General features: G+C 43.8%; 2 protein-coding genes across 4 annotated transcripts; one reads left to right on the top strand and one right to left on the bottom strand.

The window, feature by feature from the left end:
- Positions 1-2,903: 2,903 nt before the first annotated feature.
- On the bottom strand, positions 2,904-20,292 carry LOC128309662 (kinesin-like protein KIF3A). Its single transcript, XM_053046102.1, has 5 exons — positions 20,189-20,292; positions 19,869-20,084; positions 5,266-6,425; positions 4,777-5,194; positions 2,904-4,701 (listed from the first exon to the last, which is right to left on the bottom strand). Exons 1-5 carry the CDS (start codon positions 20,192-20,194, stop codon positions 4,444-4,446), a joined length of 2,058 nt encoding a protein of 685 aa, XP_052902062.1. The 5' UTR covers positions 20,195-20,292; the 3' UTR covers positions 2,904-4,443.
- LOC128309677 (uncharacterized) lies at positions 7,901-18,735 on the top strand. 3 transcript variants are annotated; one of them, XM_053046117.1, is made up of 5 exons: positions 7,901-8,131; positions 16,175-16,305; positions 17,231-17,391; positions 17,471-17,599; positions 17,661-18,735. In XM_053046117.1, exons 2-5 carry the CDS (start codon positions 16,192-16,194, stop codon positions 17,767-17,769), a joined length of 513 nt encoding a protein of 170 aa, XP_052902077.1. In that variant the 5' UTR covers positions 7,901-8,131; positions 16,175-16,191; the 3' UTR covers positions 17,770-18,735. The 3 variants fall into 3 exon arrangements, with proteins under 3 accessions (XP_052902077.1, XP_052902078.1, XP_052902076.1); XM_053046118.1 differs by lacking the exon at positions 7,901-8,131 and adding an exon at positions 12,723-12,801; XM_053046116.1 differs by lacking the exon at positions 7,901-8,131 and adding an exon at positions 14,999-15,280.
- Positions 20,293-20,409: the final 117 nt, after the last annotated feature.

Here is a 20,409-nt window from a genome sequence, read left to right as displayed (position 1 = left end):
TCAGCAATTCCCGTGCGTTCCGGAGTAGGCTGTAGCCAACAAATGTTCACAAAGATAGTTAGTTGCGGTATAACCTTGGTCTAGGAAAGTCGATTGTAACTTAGGATTAGTGAAAGAAAATAAAATACTTTTTTTTATGATATATTCATAGAAGAAAAGTTTAACTATCTATTGTACTGCTCTTTATCCGTATCGTCGTATGTTGAGCGGTGTCCACGTCCTTCGGGCACCGGCACAGCTCAGCTCGTCGGTATATTCAGTCAAACTATATACTCAGCATAAAACCGCATGCAATTATAAGGCGCGATCAGCATCTGCTGGTGGCGACGCTTCCTTCTAAACGCTTTTACGAACATACGTGTTTATGTGAAGCATTTTGTGGACAGTGTTTTTGTGTGTTTAATAAAAGTTTATTTAACAGTTTGATCTTCGGATGCGTGGTTGAGTTGAGAAAAGGGATCAACGGCCGATCAAACGGTCGACGGAGTAGGTGGTCGCCTAGGGCCTCGCTCTGTTGGAGGCCCCAAAAAATGTGTGTAGTAGTGAAAGGTGTATACATAGGCCCCTTCTCCTTATGCAAGAGGGGACCCCTGGCGAAATTTGACCGCGAACTACCCGTGGTATGATTCAAAGTGAGTTCAGGAGCCCCTTCTTACTGCGCCTTTAGCTTTGCCTCATTTCAAGGGCCTCAATACCCCCCCATTCATCGTTTTTTAAATTAGAGGCCCCATTTATAATTCCTCCCTGGGCCTCCAAGGGGATTGATCCTCCACTGTGTCGTCCCTATGTGCGATGTGCACAATTCCGTCCGTCTGGTTCAATGTCCCTGTGTGGTGTAAATGGTCCCTCTGCTGCCTGTGGTTGTCTATTTGCATTGATGGCTTTTCCAAATTTAACACGTCACACGGTATATTGGAGCGCATCCCCACGCACGAAGCGCTGGAAAACAATCGCTTATAGTGGAGTGTGTTGGCACGAACGTTTTTATCCTGTTCGATTATGTCTGACGCTAAATTTACGCAAGAAAAGCGGTCCTCTAGTTCCTCTAGATGTGTTTAAATTGAATTTATTTCCCACAATGCAATTTAAAACCTTGCCGCACTTGTGAAGGAGTGTGATGTGCGTCTGGATGTTGTGGGATAAATTGAATTATCTTTTCTACATTTCCATTAATGAATGTCTTTTTTAAGAAGATCGCTGTGTTTTCCACCTAAATTTGTTATCTATTGTTTACAAATGATCATCTGATCGCATCTCGTTCGTGTGCTGTGCGTGAAATGTGCTCAGCTATTTGGATAAGAAAATTGGCACTGGCACTGAATAGCATGCAGCAACAAACCATGTTTACGTTTATTTACTTTCATAGTTATCAGTGATAACAAGGCAAGGCACATACCCATATATAAATAATTCAATAATTCAATAATTGAACCCATAAATTCAATTTCTTTGGTGACCGGAATGTGAGAATTAAGGTTTATAAAAGAACATTCCTTTCACATTCCTATCAAACGCATTAGAGTGAAGGGGTAAAAGGCAAAACGGATCCTGCATCTCTTTCGTATTTTGCGCCGATCCGTCCGTCGAAAACGCTCAGAAACGGTGAAATTTTTGGTTTCTGACACCAAGAGAGCATGATCAACGAAGAGCTAGCACAAATTTCCGTACCACGTGGTAGCATTTCATATGCTGTACCCTTCCCTCTAGTGATCATAGCGCTTGATCCGTCGACTGATCTTTCCTCTCTTTCCGTTCTTCCAAATGTGCTAGCACCCTTATATGACTCTAGCCAAGTTCATTTTTATGGAAATAACAATAAGAAGTATTGAAATCATTTATTTATGTATGGAATCCTCCTAAACTCCCGGAAACTCCAAGACGACAAGAGATATAATTATTGCGAAATAATTGAACAATAAACAATACATAATACCTTCGGAAATAGTGGCACTGCACATTTATTACTCCTAATAATTAAAAATCTTAACTGCTGCACAGTTATGAGACGCACTGTAGGCACTGGATGGATGAAACGGGATGGAGGATTCTCCTCTCAGTACCTGAGCTATTTACTCTACCGATCGCTCTCCCGAGAGGGCCCTTGTTTGATAGTATGTGTAATTAATAGCCAATCGTAGAAGATCTCTCATTCTGATACCATCAAAGCGAATGATAACGTGAGTATGCGATATCAATATGTTATGTACAAACATGGCGGATCCTTGTGCGGATCAGATTGACGTTATCTCCTTTCGTGGATGCTCTCTTGGTGTCAGAAATCACAAAACCGGTCGCTTTTTGGTGGCTCCGATCGCGCATGCGCGGAGACTTCGACGAAAGGAAAAGCGCTTCAAAATAATATGCAATGACGACTGAGATGATCGTGTGGTCTTCTAGCTTTTGTGAGGTGGACATTAAATACTTACGGTGATTAATTCTTTTCATTTTGCTCTCTGTTGTCCCCCAACAAATATTGTCATCAAGAAGAAGAATATCCGTGTGGGAATGTGGGAATGTGGGAGGCAAACAGTACCGCGAGTCAATCTGCTGATATATATGATATGTTGTGATATGTGATATTAACATCTTTTGTACTACTCTTTATCCGTATCGTCGTATGCTGAGCGGTGTCCACGTCCTTCGGGCACCGGCACAGCTGAGCTCGCCGGTATATTTATGCAAACTATATACTCAGCATAAAACCGCATGCAATTATGAGGCGCGATCAGCTTCTGCTGGTGGCGATGCTTTCTTCTAAACGCTTTTACGTACATACGTGTTTATATGAAACATTTTGTGGACAGTGTTTTTGTGTGTTTATTAAAAGTTTATTTAATAGTTTGATCTTCGGATTCTTGGTTGAGTGAGTTCAGGAGCCCCTTCTTACTGCGCCTTTAGCTTTGCCTCATTTCAAGGGCCTCAATACCCCCAATTCATCGTTTTTAAAAATTGAGACCCCAACTATAATTCCGTGCTGAACCTCCAAGGGCATTGATCCTCCACTGCTATGTGATATTGAATACTATACTCACGAAAGATCACATCGAACAAACATAGCTTCAAATCTATCGTTTTATGGTGTATTTCAATAAATTCCATTACAAATATGACATCGTGTGTGCTTGTGTGTATATTGAATATTTCGTTAGTCTGCGTTTAGTCTAATGCAACGAAATATGCTCATTGCTCTCGGTAGCATTACTCAGTTAGCACCGGCACAAAGTCATGTGTAGTAGACAAAGCGTCCCTAAGAGGATATGAAAATCATCGTTTACAATTATGAGTGCCTTGTGTTATTTGCTGCAAATGTAGCAATTGACTAGTCTTGAAAATACATTTCTTTCTTCACATTTCACTCACGCTACGGTTAGATTGGGGATGGTATTTTTCGACTACCTTTTAACTACGTACTGCCCGCTCAAACTAAACCTATCAAGAATCGCAAGCACTCAATAAAGTAAGTAGTAAGTTTGAAATGAAATGTGATTTTGTAACATATACGTGCTGAAGATAACTGCAATCAAAGTGCGCACACTACTAATACCTAAACTGAAGAAAGAAAAACATCTGTACACATAAATAAATCCTGTTTTTTGTCTAAACATTACTGGAATATTGTCACAACCACAGCAAAATCTTTCTAAGCTTTTGTTTTCTGGTATCGATTCTCCTGTCGTTCAAATCATTGGTAGTTTTTCACGCAAGCAATGTATCTGCTCATTGCAAGATCAAAACGGGAATAGATAAATTATTACAACGTACGCATACATACGTCAGAATTAACAGACGAAAATGTATAAGCCTTTCCTTTGTCCTATTTAACATTCCTATATGGTAGCGCTGATGTGAAATCATGTTATAATGGCGAAAAGATTATTATGAATGCGTACAGCATTGTCTAAACTAAATAAATCCCTCATATTTCTACAACAAATCCCTCCTACGTAGAAAGGTTCAAACCGGTATGCAATAAAACAATAATACCCCTGTCAACAAAAAATACCTTCTTATAAAGATACAGAAAATGATAACTCTGCACGTTAATGCACATTGATCGTTGAGCTCTATCCTGTGGTTAGTTAGGTGGGCACCATTATAAGTTTACTTTTGATTTTAAAATAACTATCAACTGACAACCGTCAATCGTTTGACCATTAAGCGACTAGTATCGTATTGCACGTGTAAAGCGAGTGGTTGTGCGCTTAGTGCAAGCTTTGCTGTATTTGCAACGACTGTAGTATTTCTACTAGACAACACCAGCACCAGCAACGGACCAGCATTTAATTAAATCTTTTGTTTTTCTTGATGTGATGACTGTCTGTTAAATTAACGTCGTGTAGTATTTTACTGTGTGAAACTCTTTGTAAATGAGACGGTTGAGAGTATCACGACTAAAAGCCTCATTTCCATTTCTGCTTGTCCTGGATTCACATCCTGGTCTACCTAATAGTACTTTCTGGCCGTCGTCGGTCGGGCAATGCCGGATGTGCGCGGTCTTGCCGTTTTGGCGCGTATTGGTTCAGCCACCGAATCCGTATTGTAGCTAAGATACACGTGCGACAGATCAACCAGATCCGTCTCTTTGGTATTGACCTTTGGTTCCGGGATGTTTTTGCGCATGTTATTGCCAGTGTACGCGACACACTTTAGCTGCCACTCGCCAATATCCTCATTCCAGTGGGTGAATTTCTCGATCATGTTCTTTAGTAAAGAAAGAAAAGAATCACGCTAGATACCGTGTCGAATAACATAAAACACAGATATTTTTTCACAAACCTGATACTCTTTTGGAATGTACGAGTTAATTACCAACTCGCAAAGCGCCAGTTCGCGCGATAAACTGCGAATGTTTTCGTAAATGCCCTCCTTCTCCCGCTGCTGTTCCTGCTGCTGATCGGCCAACTCCGATTTAATGCTCATCAGCATGGACATAACGCGCTGCAGTTTCTTGGTTTTGCCCACACATTCTTCCTGCAGTGAACTGTACCGTTCCTCAATGTCGATACGTTCGGCCTCGATTTTCTGCAAGTTTTCCTTCAACTCGCGCTCCGTTTTGGTGCGCTGTTCTAGTTCGGTGATCGAATTTTCCAACAAAAATTCCTGCTCCTTCGCTTTTTCTAGCAGGTTTTCACCACCAACGAGAATTTTGTTCTCCAAAGATGAGAGTTTCGCCCGCAGTTGATCTTGCTCCGATCTGCAAATAACATAAAAAAGTAAATAACAGTTGCCCTCTCTTCATCCGGCCCGAAATAACCATTAACTTACTTTGCTTTCTTCAGCTCCTGCTGATTCTCCATTGCTTTCTTCTCCAGCAGTTCCTTCTCGGCGTCACTCTTCTCCTTACGCTCGCGGGCCTTCTCCTTACGACGCTTCTCCTTGCGCTCCAAACGTTCCCGCTCGCGATCTTCGTCCGGATCGCACTCTTCCTCTACCGCATCCTCCTCATTCTCTTCCTCACCTTCGCCATCATCTTCCTCCTCCTCCTCACCACTTTCAATTCCCTGTTGAAAGATACCTTCCTCTAGCTGACGCTTCAGTTCCTCGATTTCCTCCTGGAAGTGGCGCAGCAGGGCATCCTTCGGTTCCTCGTTAATGTGGGCCAGGTTCTGGATGCTCTTCGCTCGGCATGCGTACCTCAGCGTCGAGATGGTCTCGACATAGTTCGAATCGGCCGGGCTTATGCTGGCGCACATTACCGTCTTGCTGTTGCCACCGAGCGAATCCTGCAGCAGTCGCGTCAGCTTCGAGTTACGGTACGGTATATGAGTGCTTTTACCATCAACAAGCGCGCTAATCACGTTCCCCAGCACGGACAGCGAGAGGTTGATTTTGGTCGCTTCCTTCAACCGCAAACCCGACGACTGTGTCTTACTCTGCCGTTCCGAACCGGCCAGATCGACCAACTGCAACTTGCCCATGCGCACATACTGCCGGCCGGCTTCATCCGTCTCGCTCGATTCGATCGTTATCGAGAAGATTGCGTGCGAGCGTGATGATTCCGAGTTCATCTTCGTCGCCCCGACGACACGGTTCTTGTTGCCCAGCTTCATGATGTTGTCCAGATCGTCCGCATTGTGCACGACGTACCCGCTTAGATCCTTCACAAACACACCGATATCGGCACGCTCCTTCACCTCCAGGCTCTTGTTCAGTTCCTTCCCGAGCAGATCGCGCACCTCCTCATTGTAGATCTCCATGTAGCTGACGCGCACGAGAAACTTTTGGTTCTCCTTGCCACGCGCAATATGTCCGAAGATGTGCGCGAACGTGTTCGGTATGATGCCTTTCGTTTGGGGAGATTCTGCGTTGCCCGACATTGTGTACGTTTTGCCGGTACCGGTCTGTCCGTACGCCAGTATGGTGCCATTGTATCCTTCCAGCACCTTATCCACGATCGGACGGGCGGTGTCAACGTAGAGATCGATCTGAAACGGCAAAATGATGCACGGGTTTAGTTCCTCCACAACTTTCAAAGCAGCTCAACGTTCTGTAGGACACATAAGGAACACTGGCACACATTTCGTAACACATGTTCGTTACGAACGGACACAATTTCCTCACACATCTCTTGGCAACTCGCTCTCGATTTGGGTACAGTTCGGGCGAGCTCATAAGGCGCACTCAACAAATTAAATCAATTAATTTTCTTCCAAAACGTACGCCATTGTTTAAACGAGACACGGCGGTGATCGTAGCGGCCAACGCAAACGTTCCGATCCCGACCTAAAACCGACCAGCCGTTGTTCGTACCGGGAGCTTTACTGATTCTTTTCAATGAAGTGCGCTAATTAAATCAATTATCGCATCCCACTCCTTTCGCCGCGTGGCAGAATTGTGTAAACAGTTCTCAACTGAGCTCATCGTTTGCGGTTGTACGCGATGAATTGTAGGTTAACGGGCATGTTCTTCCGTACATAATGACAATCTAGCGCTAGGCGCAGACGAAACGGTGATCGATGACGATGACCCACACCATATGAAGTAATAGAGCGTATCGAATGCAGTATGTTAGTAGGCCACTAGTGTTGGGGGCCACTGTGACAGATATCGATCATTTCCGTGGACTGTGATTAGAATATTTCAAATGATCCTTTTCCCGAACAATTTTCTGTTCCCAATAGATTGAAGGTTTGGTTAGAATGTGTCTGCCCCGACAGACTGCAGTAGATTGCAGTACAAGAAGTACCTCGTCATAGTGCGATTGGAATGTCATTTGGCAATGGCACAGCGGATTGTACCCACCGTAATGACCCTTTTGTTACATTCCATCCCTTCCGTCGGCGACGTCTGTTGAATGCCATCAACATTCAAATTAGCACAAATAGGCTGACGGCACACAAAGACAATAGATCGAAGATCGACAAGTGTCTGCGAGTCTCATCTGCATAATTAACCCTTCTTGCAATAGCTGGAGCATGAAACTATCTCGTATTTCGTTCAAAAGTAAACAAGCAACTAGTTTGGTGAGCAGCAATATGAAAAGCCCAAACTAAAAATAAATTTAAAAAATCTAACATTTTTTAACAGTGAAATGACCCATGTGCGTGAAGGGTTATCTACCACCCGCCTTTTCAATGCAAAGCTTTCGAACAAACTCAAGCACGGTTTGAACACACCGACAAGTAGGCGTCAATGTTGTTGAATTGCTTCACGTTACCTACACAACCAAACACACCCAATGTTCGCATGTACATGGCAAGCATTCGCCCAGCATAAGCTGTTGTTGTTGGTGGGACCGAACGGAACGTGTGCGTTCAATGCTAAAGCACAAACACACACACACACGCACACCAAAACATCAAGCATAAAGCGGGCCTGGAAGAGATGCCGTTTCGGACCCGCTCGTGCGGGTTGTTGGTGAGGATTTCAGTTTTGAGCGCGCTTTCCCCCAAACCGGACGTTTTTGCAGGTTCTTGCTGTTCGTTGCCGCAGTGCCTTCTTCTCGACGCAAGTGTTATCTTGGTGCGGTGTAGTAATATTTGAATTACTGAGATCGTTACTGACGCAGTAACGCAGCTGTAACGCGTCCACGTGTTTGGAGAACCAGATTTATAGAAACGTGACCGGGGAGCTTGTGCTCCGATCTATCTCAGTCGAGTTTGATCGTGAATTTGGTGAAAAATCTAAACAGGTTAGAAGCCTCCTAATGCAACATTTCGTTTAAAATTCCAACCGTCCTCAGTGAGGGGGGCCTGTCCAATAGTCTTTGCTTATTCTTCGTGCCTACCGTCCTCTGTTCCGATGACTACAACCATTGGCCTAAAATAATAGCTTCATCGTCGCGTTGCATCGTGCGTTAGACGTGTGCCGTTCTCCGGTGTGCTACAAATTGAATTGGGCGCGGCCCTTCAACTGACATGCCACCGAAACATAATTTCTCGCGCTGCCGCTGGGTGAGGGTAACGGCTAGACAACAACCATAGTGCAGAACTATCCTAGAGCGGATCGTCGCCCTGTAGCAAGTGTGAATGATTTGGTGATACTGGATTCATTCTTTCGATTTGGACATTAACGGTAAAAAATTCCCATCTCCGTATCGGTTCGAACTGGCCGAACGAAGCTTGGACAGCAGTGTCTACCAAATGAAAAAAAAAAAATTCAGCCTGGTATTTCATGTCGACCGTAAAATAGCGTGCGTGAGCGAGTACGTGCGTATTGCATTGACGTGAGATTGAACGCAAATGGTGAACCATCACGACAAATCAAAACGAAAAGAGAAATAAAACAAGTTGTTTGGTTGGTTTGATGACGAAAAAACCCAACCAAGAAGCGCTAGAAACAAAACATTTGCCGTTGGCATTTGTTGGCGGAAGAACTGGGTGTGTTCGATAACGCCGCGGAGAAACGCGCGGTTCGTGACAACACCGTTGTCATGCGTTACGGGGTTTGTTCTATGCACGGATTTTTGCGACTTGCTTTAGAGATGATAACGTTATTAATTTCTACATGTCACACAACTTACGGGTGTGTCTTTGACGCTGGGACCCACAGTGTGGTGGGGGTTTGACATCATGGAATCATTATGCTGGTGATCGCAGGCTAGATCTCGACAAACTGATTCCATTGCTGCTGGAATGTCGAGATTCCAGTTTCTTTGGAAGGATCTCTTGAACTTCTAAAAAACTCTCACCAGATTGGTGTGATGAAACATTTCGCCTTCTTGCCTGTGAACGAGGAAGACTCAAAGCTGATAAAATAAAACGAAGAAACGAATGTTGTCTGGGAAACAGAAATAGTCCAAATTTACTTCGGACATGTCCACAGCGAACCCGAACCGGTATCCAACAGGCGTTCCTCCTTTAACCGGTTTTGCCAATTTTGTGACCATCGTTGCGATCTTTATGCTACATGGACATACAGAATGGGAAGCTTCTTGTAATAAAAGTGTAAAACAATATCCTCAGAATACGTTGCGAATTCGGGAAATTAATAACTGAACATTAGACCACAAATAAACAAATTCAGGGAAATACAACCTTAGTGTGTAGGGGTCTTTCAAAGCGCAGACTATGCGGCTCAAGGGCACCAAGGTTATCTGAAGAATGTAGCCGTTATAACAACAGGCAGCTTCGAAGTCACTTCAAGGCAACAAGTCTAGTCGTTCCAAAAATTGTTGCAACCACTAGTGATGGGTTGTCCCCATCACCATCATTCGATTTAGGTCCTCCAGGGGGACCTTTGGGTCGAGATTTCCTTCAAGTAGATGTTAAAAGTGAAAGTACACCTACAATTGAGACAATTCACAGACAGCTGCTATTTCAGACCCTCGAAGGCACTAAAAGCAAACTCTCCACGTGGTCGTAGACATTCTAACAGCCGCCGCTGTGCCACATTTCTCCGCATTAAATCACGACAAACAAAAAAATCAATATCCAACTGGTGGAAAACGAGGAAAAGCGGAAAAAAGCAAACACGCCATCAAGTGCACTGCAATTGCAGGTTGTACAAATTGCAAGTGCCCATAATTGACGTGTTTTATCAAGCGCGGGAGAATAAAACTGGTCCACCTTCCGGTTGATTGCTGAACCGATGCGTTCGGACTTCTTGGAAGATACGTAGTAAATAATAGCATTCTTGAGTTCTGGGACAAGTTGTAGGTTCGGTGGAAGGCACTGCTTGTCTGGAAACACACAGCCAACATGGCAATGAACTCCTATGTTGTCCCTTCCATTTTCGAACCGTTTGGTTTTGTTTACAATCAATGGTACAGAACAAAAAAACAACCTGGAACAGTGTTGGCTGGTGCGTGCCGTAGCAGTTCGCTGTTAACTGTTTTTTTGTTTACTGGAGGTCTTTTGGGTGGAATTACTTCCACACTCTAATGGTGTGCACATATTTGTTTACCATCTGCGGAGGCTCTCATTGTTGACAACCACACCTTTCTTTGGAGCAAAACACTAGGCGACAGCCATGTATGAAGATACGACATTTAATCTATAAGTTATGTAGAATATTATTTTTAAAAATTGCTTTAGACCAACAGTATTGTTAAAGGAAATTTTTGTAATAGACACATGCTAAACTTTGAACTCTGCGGATATCGTCGTGAAAACAACCGATTCTGTCGGTACCTTTGCCTTTGCCTTTGTCCCACCCTAGCAGAAAGCATAACGCTGCCCTACCCTTTCACCTTCTGCTGAGGCAATTTTCCATTTCCTGCACGCCACACTATGTAACATTTTTAAAAGGCGTTTCGCGGGGAGGAAATTTCTATCGCACTTGTTCCACCAACCTTTGCTCGCTCGAAACAATTCCCGATGCGGGACAGTACAACGTCGTTGGTTCCACGGGCGCACCGTGACCAAATTGTGTTGCCGCTTCACTGACACGCAAGTGAGGGAACCATTCTAGATGCCGTCCTTATAGCGTGCCCCGCAAGCGTACGTTCTAGGGTGTTCGTTAAGAAAACACCTGTGCAGACCGAAGAGGCACGTCAGAAGCGCAGGTGAACGTACGATGGTGCAACTGGCCATCTAGTCCTACCGACCGACCGATTACATGATTGTCCGCGAAGAGACGCATGGAATCTAATACCAAGCAGTAAGTGTTTGAAAGCAACAGGTACAAAACCGGTTCCTGGCGACAAATGGTTGACTGTCGAGCGGAATCAATGCAATCAATGATTAATTTTACACTTGGGTCAGGTTCACCCCGTGAGCGGATGGGTTAAGCAGCAGGTTGTCTGCTTAACCCATCCGCTCACGGGGTGAACCTGACCCAAGTGACATCAAAAGAGCGCCTTTAAGCCTTGTACGCCAAGGAAAAGACGTTAGAAATCGCTTAAATAATTGTTCCTGTTTTGTTCCCGGAACCTTCTTCCACGGTAGCAACCTATGTGATCATGCAAACATCACCACATCACCGACGTGCGAATCGGTATCAATCATCGGATATGGAAAGACAGGAAAAAGTGACAGTAGTACCGCATGCTCTCTCTTCCGATTGAAGCGTGGAACGTTCCTGTGAGTGAAAGTGTTTTTGTGGCTACAATCTTCGAAACGGGATACATGGAGCCGTCCTGCACATAGGTGGCATACTACTCGCTGTCACTGAAGTAATTCACTCAACATTATTCAACGAGATTACTATACTGAAGGGAAACTTTAAATTTAGTTACATTCAGTACAAAATATTTATGAGTTATTTTGCGATCAATCTGCCGAACATGGCACGAACTCTGCCATATCTTGGAATTTGTCTTCTTTAGTAACTGTTGGAGATTGTTTTGGGCAAAAATGTGACTAAGCAGCGGGCAGCCAGACGAACCGCTTCAATCTAGTGGTATCACGATCGAGCCAAATATGAGCAGAGATACAAATTTGAGGCATAAAGAAGAAAACGATAACGTTCACCAAGCGTCCGCAACCAACGGCGCAAACGCAATCGGAGGATGTCCAAAACCGGTTAGATTTCGTTGTGCTAAAAGAACAGAGCTCAAAATTCAGTAGGACGGGATCAATTATAAAAACCCATACATGACCTCCAGTTCCTTTGCATTTCTTCATCCACACGCAACACATTCTTTAGACGAGTTCGTCCGAATTCTTGCGGACACGATCATTTACTACGTATGGTCTTAAAATAAAACCACCATCTGCGATTTATCCAAACACATATAGTACGTAGTAAATGGGCGGGAAAGTTTTCCCACCCCAAACGCACATGTGCTCATGTCTCACGACACGCTGGCCGAATAAAAGGCGAAATATTCCACTTCCTTATCTGCGAATCGGTTGAAGCAACACCAAAATTACTTCACGGAGTTTCCGCCAGTGGTCGACTGCAGACAAAAACGCATGACAGAATAATCCAATCCCTACCTCCCCTTAGGGGAAACGGTTGTGGCACGATTTAAAACCAAAAACGTGGCTCTTTAAATCCATGACCCTTTTACGGGAACCCCGATTGAGGGGTGGCAATTCCAAAACCCCAGCTCTTTCACTCTCTTTCCCACACAAATACAGACACACGAGGGCTGGCTTTTTGCTTTTCTCTTCTGTTGTTTCGTAGCATGCTCGCTGGCCCAAAGCTGGTTTGGCGGGTTTTTTGTTGGTCTGATGGCGCAAAATTATGCTGTGCATGGTGTGACTTTCATTTCATTATGCTCCATGCGTTCCGGGGATACCTTTTATTTTTCTCTCCACCATCGGAACCTCGCGTTGCGTGCGTTGGGCTGGTTGCGATGTCCGCTGACGGTCAGGGGTGGTAGTCAACCCCACGACACTACACGGCCGGTGTAGTTGTACGACGTGTGCCTGAATGGTCGTTGCGGTAGTGTTTGTATTTGATGTCCATCACGCGGTAGGTAAACCAGAAAAGCAGTATTTATTTTGATACGTATTTTGTTTTGGTTCGCCGTTTCGCGTCCGAAGCGATCGCGCGGTTTTCTAGCGTGTTGACACGCAACACCACATGTCCACAGAATATGACTCAGTACACCGATTCCAGGTGGAGCGTTTGCACGTAACACTGGGAGAGTCTGTTCTTGATAGAAAAAATAAACGAAATTTAATTCATAACACTGGGTCAGTTGGATTAGATGAATTATTTAATCATCCATAGTGCATGGCACCTTCCAGAGCTGTTTTCCCTTACGAGCACAGGGAGAGCATTGGCATTATTTATTCATTCTCACATGAAGCCATCTTGCTGTTGCGCTTCCATCAAATCCGTACAAATAAACAATCGTGCCAAGATTGTGCCCGTATTGTTCCATTTTTTTGTATTCCAATGGACGAGAGTTCCCATAACTATTACATCCATTCGATTGTGCTGTCATGGAGACTGCTGGCAACGCCAACATATGGCAGCATCAGCATTGGGAGCATTGGGAGGTTCCAATGTGTTGTCGTATCTATCAGCTTCTATCGAGTTTGAGCTTTCACTTCCCACAAGGAATCGAACGTATATACGCGCATAGGCCACCATCCCGTTGTGGAAGACCCTTTTTCAATGGTAGATATATGCGTAAACATATGCAGGGTGTAAACATCAAAATATATCAGAGAAAATGTTTGATCGCAGCGAGAAAAGAAAACTCCACAACTTGCGTGTCAGGAGTTGCATAAGACGATGATCTGGTGAACTGATTGCGTGTGCACATCAGAGCAGTGGAATGTGGTTGGTGTAAATATTTTTCTTCAATCACTCCCTTCCCAGGAAAATGAGTAGGAAAAAGCAAACATTTGCATCTGAATTCCGATGACGAGCGCCCCGAACCGGTGACGACCGTTAGGGGTTGATCATTAGGTCGATCATTACTACCGTAATGCGCAATGTGGTTATTTTTATTGCTTACTTCTTTTGCTCGACGTTCAACTTTCTCTCACTAGTTTCCTGATGTTTCCCCGAACCCAACATTACATCAAGGGATCGATCAATAAGAAAAAATAAAACGACACAAAAAGAGACACACCACACACCTTGTGAGGCTATAACTGATGGAATTCCGCATGACAAAGCAGGAACGCTTTTTGCTTTCGCTGCAGACGCTAATGGCAATGATGGAAGTTTGTTCGCCGGTATATCTCCCGTTTACTTCCTCTGCGGGTGTGACAATAACAACAAGCGGTTCGAGTACAACATGCGAGTGTTGGCTGCGAACGGCATCACACGCTTCCTTGTAGTAAAGCGTATGATGCATCGCAACATCGCGATGCAACGCTAAAAAGGGAAGCCAACAAAACCAGTTTGAACGCTCGCTTGTTGGCCACAGCTGCGGAACAACGCGCACTATTGACAGTAAACAGAGTCCCTGTGTTTTTGCTTTGGGTCACGCGTCTCCATACTCCGGAATCGATCATTATCCGCGGAAATCAAAACATCCAATGCGGCCTGGCCTATTAACGAGGGTACGGAACTAATGCGCAGTTTTTCATTTCCAACCATAGATCGGAAACGGAGCCATTGGCAGCGATCGAAATATAAAACGAAAACCTTCAACAACCGCCATTCGACGAGCCCTTTCCTCCTATCCGCACAGTGGAGCATAATGTTTGCCCGTGTCATAAGATGTAGAAATTACATCTCTGCGGTGGCGGAAACATGCGGCATACAAATTTACCAATACCGTGCTCCGATCGCCGATGTTGAAGAGAAAGTCCACGCTTCCAAAGGGTGGACTAGACTTGTGAAACATTTAAATTATAGACCTTTGCGCCAACGTCGACCGGCTTGAACAACTATAAATACAGATGTAGACCGTGAGGTTTGGGGTGCACTTTACAGATGAATAATCGAATAATACAAGAAGATTTGAAGAGAAAATAACTCATCGCTTTTTTGTGTGTATTCATCTATTCACACGTTTCTCATCACAATTATCGATATGCTAAACCATTAGAAACTCAAGAATAGCGCAACTGCCAATAGATGCGACGTACACCACTACAAGGCGATCGGTTGGCGATAGTCGCGTGACGATCGTCACCTTCGCATGGGTATGTATCGTCAATCGATTGCTATTCGCCGTTCAAACAACGCCCAGTGATCGAACCGATCGGAAGTCAGTCAGTCACTCGCAAGTGGTCGTAGACGCAGCGGGACCTAATCATACTCCAAAAGGAGTACTCGTGCTAGTGTCCTCTAAATTAAGTTCTCTAGTGTCGTGTCGTACTGCTCAACGGTTGCGTAGTCGACAACCACACCCCAAACAAAAACAAAAACCACACGAGAATTACCATGGGCAATTCGAAACTTTCACGCAATCAAAAGAAAGACGAAAGTCAAAAGGTGGAAGAGGGTGCAACGGAAGTTCCACCGCCGAAATCTTCAAAAAACGGTAGGCAGCAAACTCGGAATTGAATCACGCATCGAGCGTGAGGAAGTTAAAAGTCATTACGTTAATTAAACTTCAGTTCTAACATGAGTCATCCACGTGTGTGTGTTTCTACATTGAATCTAACATTTGCTGATACTTGCAGTGATATAGCGCTGATTAAAGGGACAGTGTGAAGATTTGTTGGCTACCATGAATATAGGTAGAGTATATGAACAAAAAAAACCGTAGAGTACACCGGAAATGTAATCACCCACCAACACACACTCGTTTCCAAGATCGTTTTCTTTTCCACCTAAAGATTATTTTTCGACAGCAAATGTAAACATAATTAATCCAATTTAACACTCTAACAACAATTGTTAAAATGTTTCCACATTGTACTACTGTTGCATTGTCCTTGGCTGCGCGTATTTCAACCTCTGTGCGCGAGTGTCACCCTTTGAAGCAATCGTTTATGCAGCATTCCTAAGAGGACAAGCTGAAAACCTTTTCCTGCTTAAGACCACCAATTATTCAATTACCATTAATCTCCTACGCAACAAACTTCGCTGCAGTGTTTCTTCTCAACAATGTCTTAACACGGTCACGCTAAGTTGGCGATTAAACGCCCCCAAAGCAATAGGAACCAAATTGAGCATAGGCTAAACACGACCAAAACAATAACGATGTTCACAACAAGTGTGCTACAATGTTAACAACTCTACGCGTAAAATTATGCTTCGAAAGTGCATCCTGTAACTGTAAGGGCACGATCGCACGATTTATCTGAAAAGTGTTAATGATTGATTCACGAGTTCAACACCATAAACATGTGTTTTCTTTTGCTGCAAATCGTTTAACCAACATTTTAAGCAACATTCAATTAATTCGTTTACATCTTGCTCTTTATCACAGAAATCTCACGTCTTACGATGGCTAGCGCAGAACATGGAGCGGATCAAGCTGATCGTGGCATGCGCAAGGAGTACTTCAACAGCAGTGGAGCGGGCAAGTTTTTGCCTCCGGTTTTGAAACTTCTCGAGCTGGTAAGCACCAACAACACTGATGTTGGACATCTCATCAAATTGAAACGATTAAAATAGGAGCCTCAATAAGCATGGTCAATAAGGTCAGGTTGTGTTATAATGTGACACTAAAAATCATGAGACAGCTTCAATTGAAACGACGCATATTCACAACGGCACGAGTACGACGTAGGACCCAGAACAGGTCTGTGTGTGCAGCGTGTTTGGAGATGCAAAAAATGGACTGTGGTGTTTTAGCGGAAGCGAGAACCTTCCAAGCGCCTTCGCACGTTATGCAATGCCACCAGCACCAGGCAACAATCATCATCGTAGAAGCAGTACATCGTAATAGCAGCAGCAACAGCACCACATCGCAATTAAATCACACTAACTCCTCGCTCGCCGTAAGCCTGCCACCAGTCTCACCGCCGGTTCCCACTTGGCCAAAGGTGCAGATGAAAGATATCGATTGTCTTGAAAGAGTGAAACACAATCGACGCAATGAGGCGACCGAGATGGCAAAAAAGACTCCACCTCCAGACTGGTAGCTTCCAACTGCCTTTTTTCTCACGGGGCCCTTTGCTGCAACGACAGTAAGCTGCTGCTGGCGATTGCCATCACTCATGCCAGCGGCATGAGTCAACGACGACAAATAGTTTCGCATATGCGTCGCTGGTCTAGCAGGAAGCACCCACAACAGCCCACATCCGCTGTCCCGCATTCCGTCACCTTAGTGGGCCAGATGCGAGATTGTACGACGATAATTAGTGTCGTTCTGGTGACGATATTCTTCCCTATAGCTTGTTTCTAACTCGTTCTACCCAACGTTCCCTGCCAGCCTTTTGTTCCAACATGTATCTCACATGCATCATAAAGATTGTTCACAAATTGCTCGATCGTCTCTGCAACTCTTGTTACCGCGTCGTTTGCTTCTCTGTAATTGCAGGCTGTCGCAATCGTTTGCATCGGACTGATCGATGATCCGGCCCACAAAACACGGCTTCGCGTGTTCGTCTCATCGCGCACGGTGGCGCTGGCTTACGCCACCTTCGCCATATTTTTGGTATTCTCCGTGGTCTATCTGTTCGGAAAGGTTATACGAGACAAGTATGTGTGGGTACCGTGTGGTACATAAATGTGAGTGGGGAATACCAAATATTGATCATCCAACCATCCCATTTTGCAGCTTCCCGTGGAAACTGAGCTCGCTTCTGAACTTGACCGGTTTCATCTTATACTTAGCGACAGCGGCCTGCATTCTGAGCGATTGGTCCGAGACGAAAAACCGCAACTATTGGCCCCCGAACACGCAAAGGTAGGTCATGTTGCGTTCTCGCATGATTCACACTAACGTTTCAACTTCCAATTTGCTCTAGAATGGATTTTCTATGCGGTGCTGGTTCGGTTGCAGTGGTTGGTGCGTTGTTCTACCTGATCGACCTGATCGTCACCGTGCGTCTAGGCATGAAGGGTGAAATTGAGTAAACAAAGCTCAAAAGAAACTTTTTTTTAAACATAATATCATATCCTAGGCTACACATTTTGTCGTAAAATTCTTCCATCCCTTAGATGTTAAGCTTATAACGTTACATGTTATTTTCTTTTTTCGAAACTCCCTGTATATATCGAGATACGAGCTATGCAAGCCAAACTACCGTTTAGCCACATTTTCCGGTTGTGATTAGTGCTGGAAAATCAAACACAAACACCATTAGCTCGACCCAGTGACAAGATCGTCCAAAAGCATTTTAACCAATTTCCGTCCACAAAAATGATATCACTCAACAAAGTTTAACCTTCATTAGCTTGATCACCTGCGAGAGCGTGCTATAAAATTCTTTATCGATTATCGGATCAATCAAACACTGTTCAATCAATCAATCGAACTAACTGTTCAAACATTTCTCTGCTGTTATGAAGAGAAATCACGATACAATTTAACAAGCAAATTCTAATCTCGTTCGAATCTTTTCTGAATCTCTCACCATCCGTATTACAATCATCAAATGGCATTTGAGATGTGTGAATGAACTAATCTACCAAATATTAGAACGTAAGAAATCGTAATGGGTTTGTCGAAACCCGTAAATACTGTTTACGTTTTCTAGAATCTTTATTTATGTTTAACTTCCACCACCATAGAATAGTAAGATTCATTTTAATTCGTAACCCATAAGCATCAACATACTGCAAACTTTTCCTTCTCAATCAGTAACTTTATCTGATAAAACAGAAGAATGGTGAGCAGTGTAAGCGACAGCGAGTGTTTTTTCTCTTCAAAAGCCATACTTTAAATTACTTTAAATAATGGAATAAGATGCAAGTGAGTGTCCTCTTGTACAAATTAAGTTTTCAGTATAATTTGATTATAAATAATGCCCACTATAATGTGCGTATAAAACATTTTTCTTCTTCGAACCCACATTGAAATTTCTAATAAATACATATTTGTGTCTCAATTGTTAATGAGCAGTGTATGATACTATCCGAAACCATCACAATATGTCTCAGCAGTCGTAATCAATAAAAGTTTATCCTAAAATGAGGCTCACCACTGACAACAATAGAACAATGTACGAGTGGCTCAAACCTGGTAGTTTGTAATTTGCACCCGCGTGTTGTAAATGTTACTTAACAGTTGAACTATACTTATATGTAATATATACCCGCCAGGATCCAGAGGGTTGGTCATATAATTAGAATAACACCAAACGGTCAAAGCCATACATTCTTTTTAGATTATCCACACGGGCATAGGAGATGCGGTAGGTCGAAATTGAGAAAAAGTGATTGATGCATCCACCGGAGACACCTGGATATTGTATTTGCATACGACGGCACTTAACCATAAGCGGTTTAGCAAACTCCTGCAACAGACCGAGACCGCGAAGAGGTTATAGTGCCCATTTACCACTCTCGGACAGTCAGTCTAATCTTTCTAGCTGTACTTGAGCAAAACCCAAATTTTTTACAAAGATCTTCATTGTGCTGAACCATGTAATGGACTGATATAAAATCATTTCACGAACGAAATTCATTTAACTACTTTGTAGTTTGCGTAGGAATCATTTCATGTACGCTCAGCGTCACAACAACTGGTAAAACAAACGTATTCCGACAAACACTTGATTATCGAATATTTTACCAGCAGTGCATGTCTTTTGACCTATTGCAAAGGTCGTTTACAGCTAAATAATTCCAAATATGTGTACAAAGAGCGACAGGTGGCAAAGTCTCAACACGATTTGCTTTCGACCTTGGAACAAACTTTTGCTCTCCTTGCATTCTAGGATGCCATCTGGTCAGTAAAAAGGGGAAAAATCGCCATGTAGCCATCTTAGCCATAGTAAAACGTAGTGAAAGCAATTAACAATACTAAAAGCAGATTGGCAAGTGGAACCTTCAGTCCGAAATGGTCATAACACACGAAAGAGAAAGGAAACGTAAGCTACGAAGAAGCAACGCAGGTGGACCACTTCGGAGCCACTCAACCCATCATAATTGCAGCCGCATCTTACGATACACTGCCCCTATACTGGCCCGGTGTGGTGGGGTGAAACATTGAAACCAGTTGAATAACGCACCTGTGTTGAATCTTCGCCGAAAACGTTATCAAAGTAGTACACCTTGGGTGGTTCGCTGGAGTTTGCAGTTGGCTTTACAACCGTGATGCTTCGGTTCGATTTGTCCACCTTGATCACGTTCTGGCAGCTAGAATCGAGCTCATTTTTGTCCATCGGCCGGACCCGTACGACGACTCGAACGTTTTCAATTTCACCTTCATTTTTGATCGCTTCCTCCTACGGTAGATAGATAGGGAAAGGGAAGCAGTGAGAGCATATCGGAACCACCAGACGGTTCGGAAACAGAGTGGTGATGTCATGGCACCAAATTAACTACAAACCGGCATGTTGCTAATGTCTTGCGTCCCCGTCGTGAAGATCTTATTCTAATAAGCACTGTGCACCGTTTTCACACTAGAAAACTGAACAAACTACTCATTGGTAACACTCTTTCGGCAGCGGTCTTGAAAATTCGATTTTTCTATTTTGACAACAAAACATTTGCAGCGATTGTTGTTGACAGTTTCCCCTTGACAACTGGTAGTTCGCACACTGAGATGCA

Source organism: Anopheles moucheti, chromosome 2 (assembly GCF_943734755.1).
Source record: "Anopheles moucheti chromosome 2, idAnoMoucSN_F20_07, whole genome shotgun sequence".
Taxonomy (NCBI): Eukaryota; Metazoa; Arthropoda; class Insecta; order Diptera; family Culicidae; genus Anopheles; species Anopheles moucheti.
This window is presented reverse-complemented; position numbering and strand designations above follow the sequence as displayed.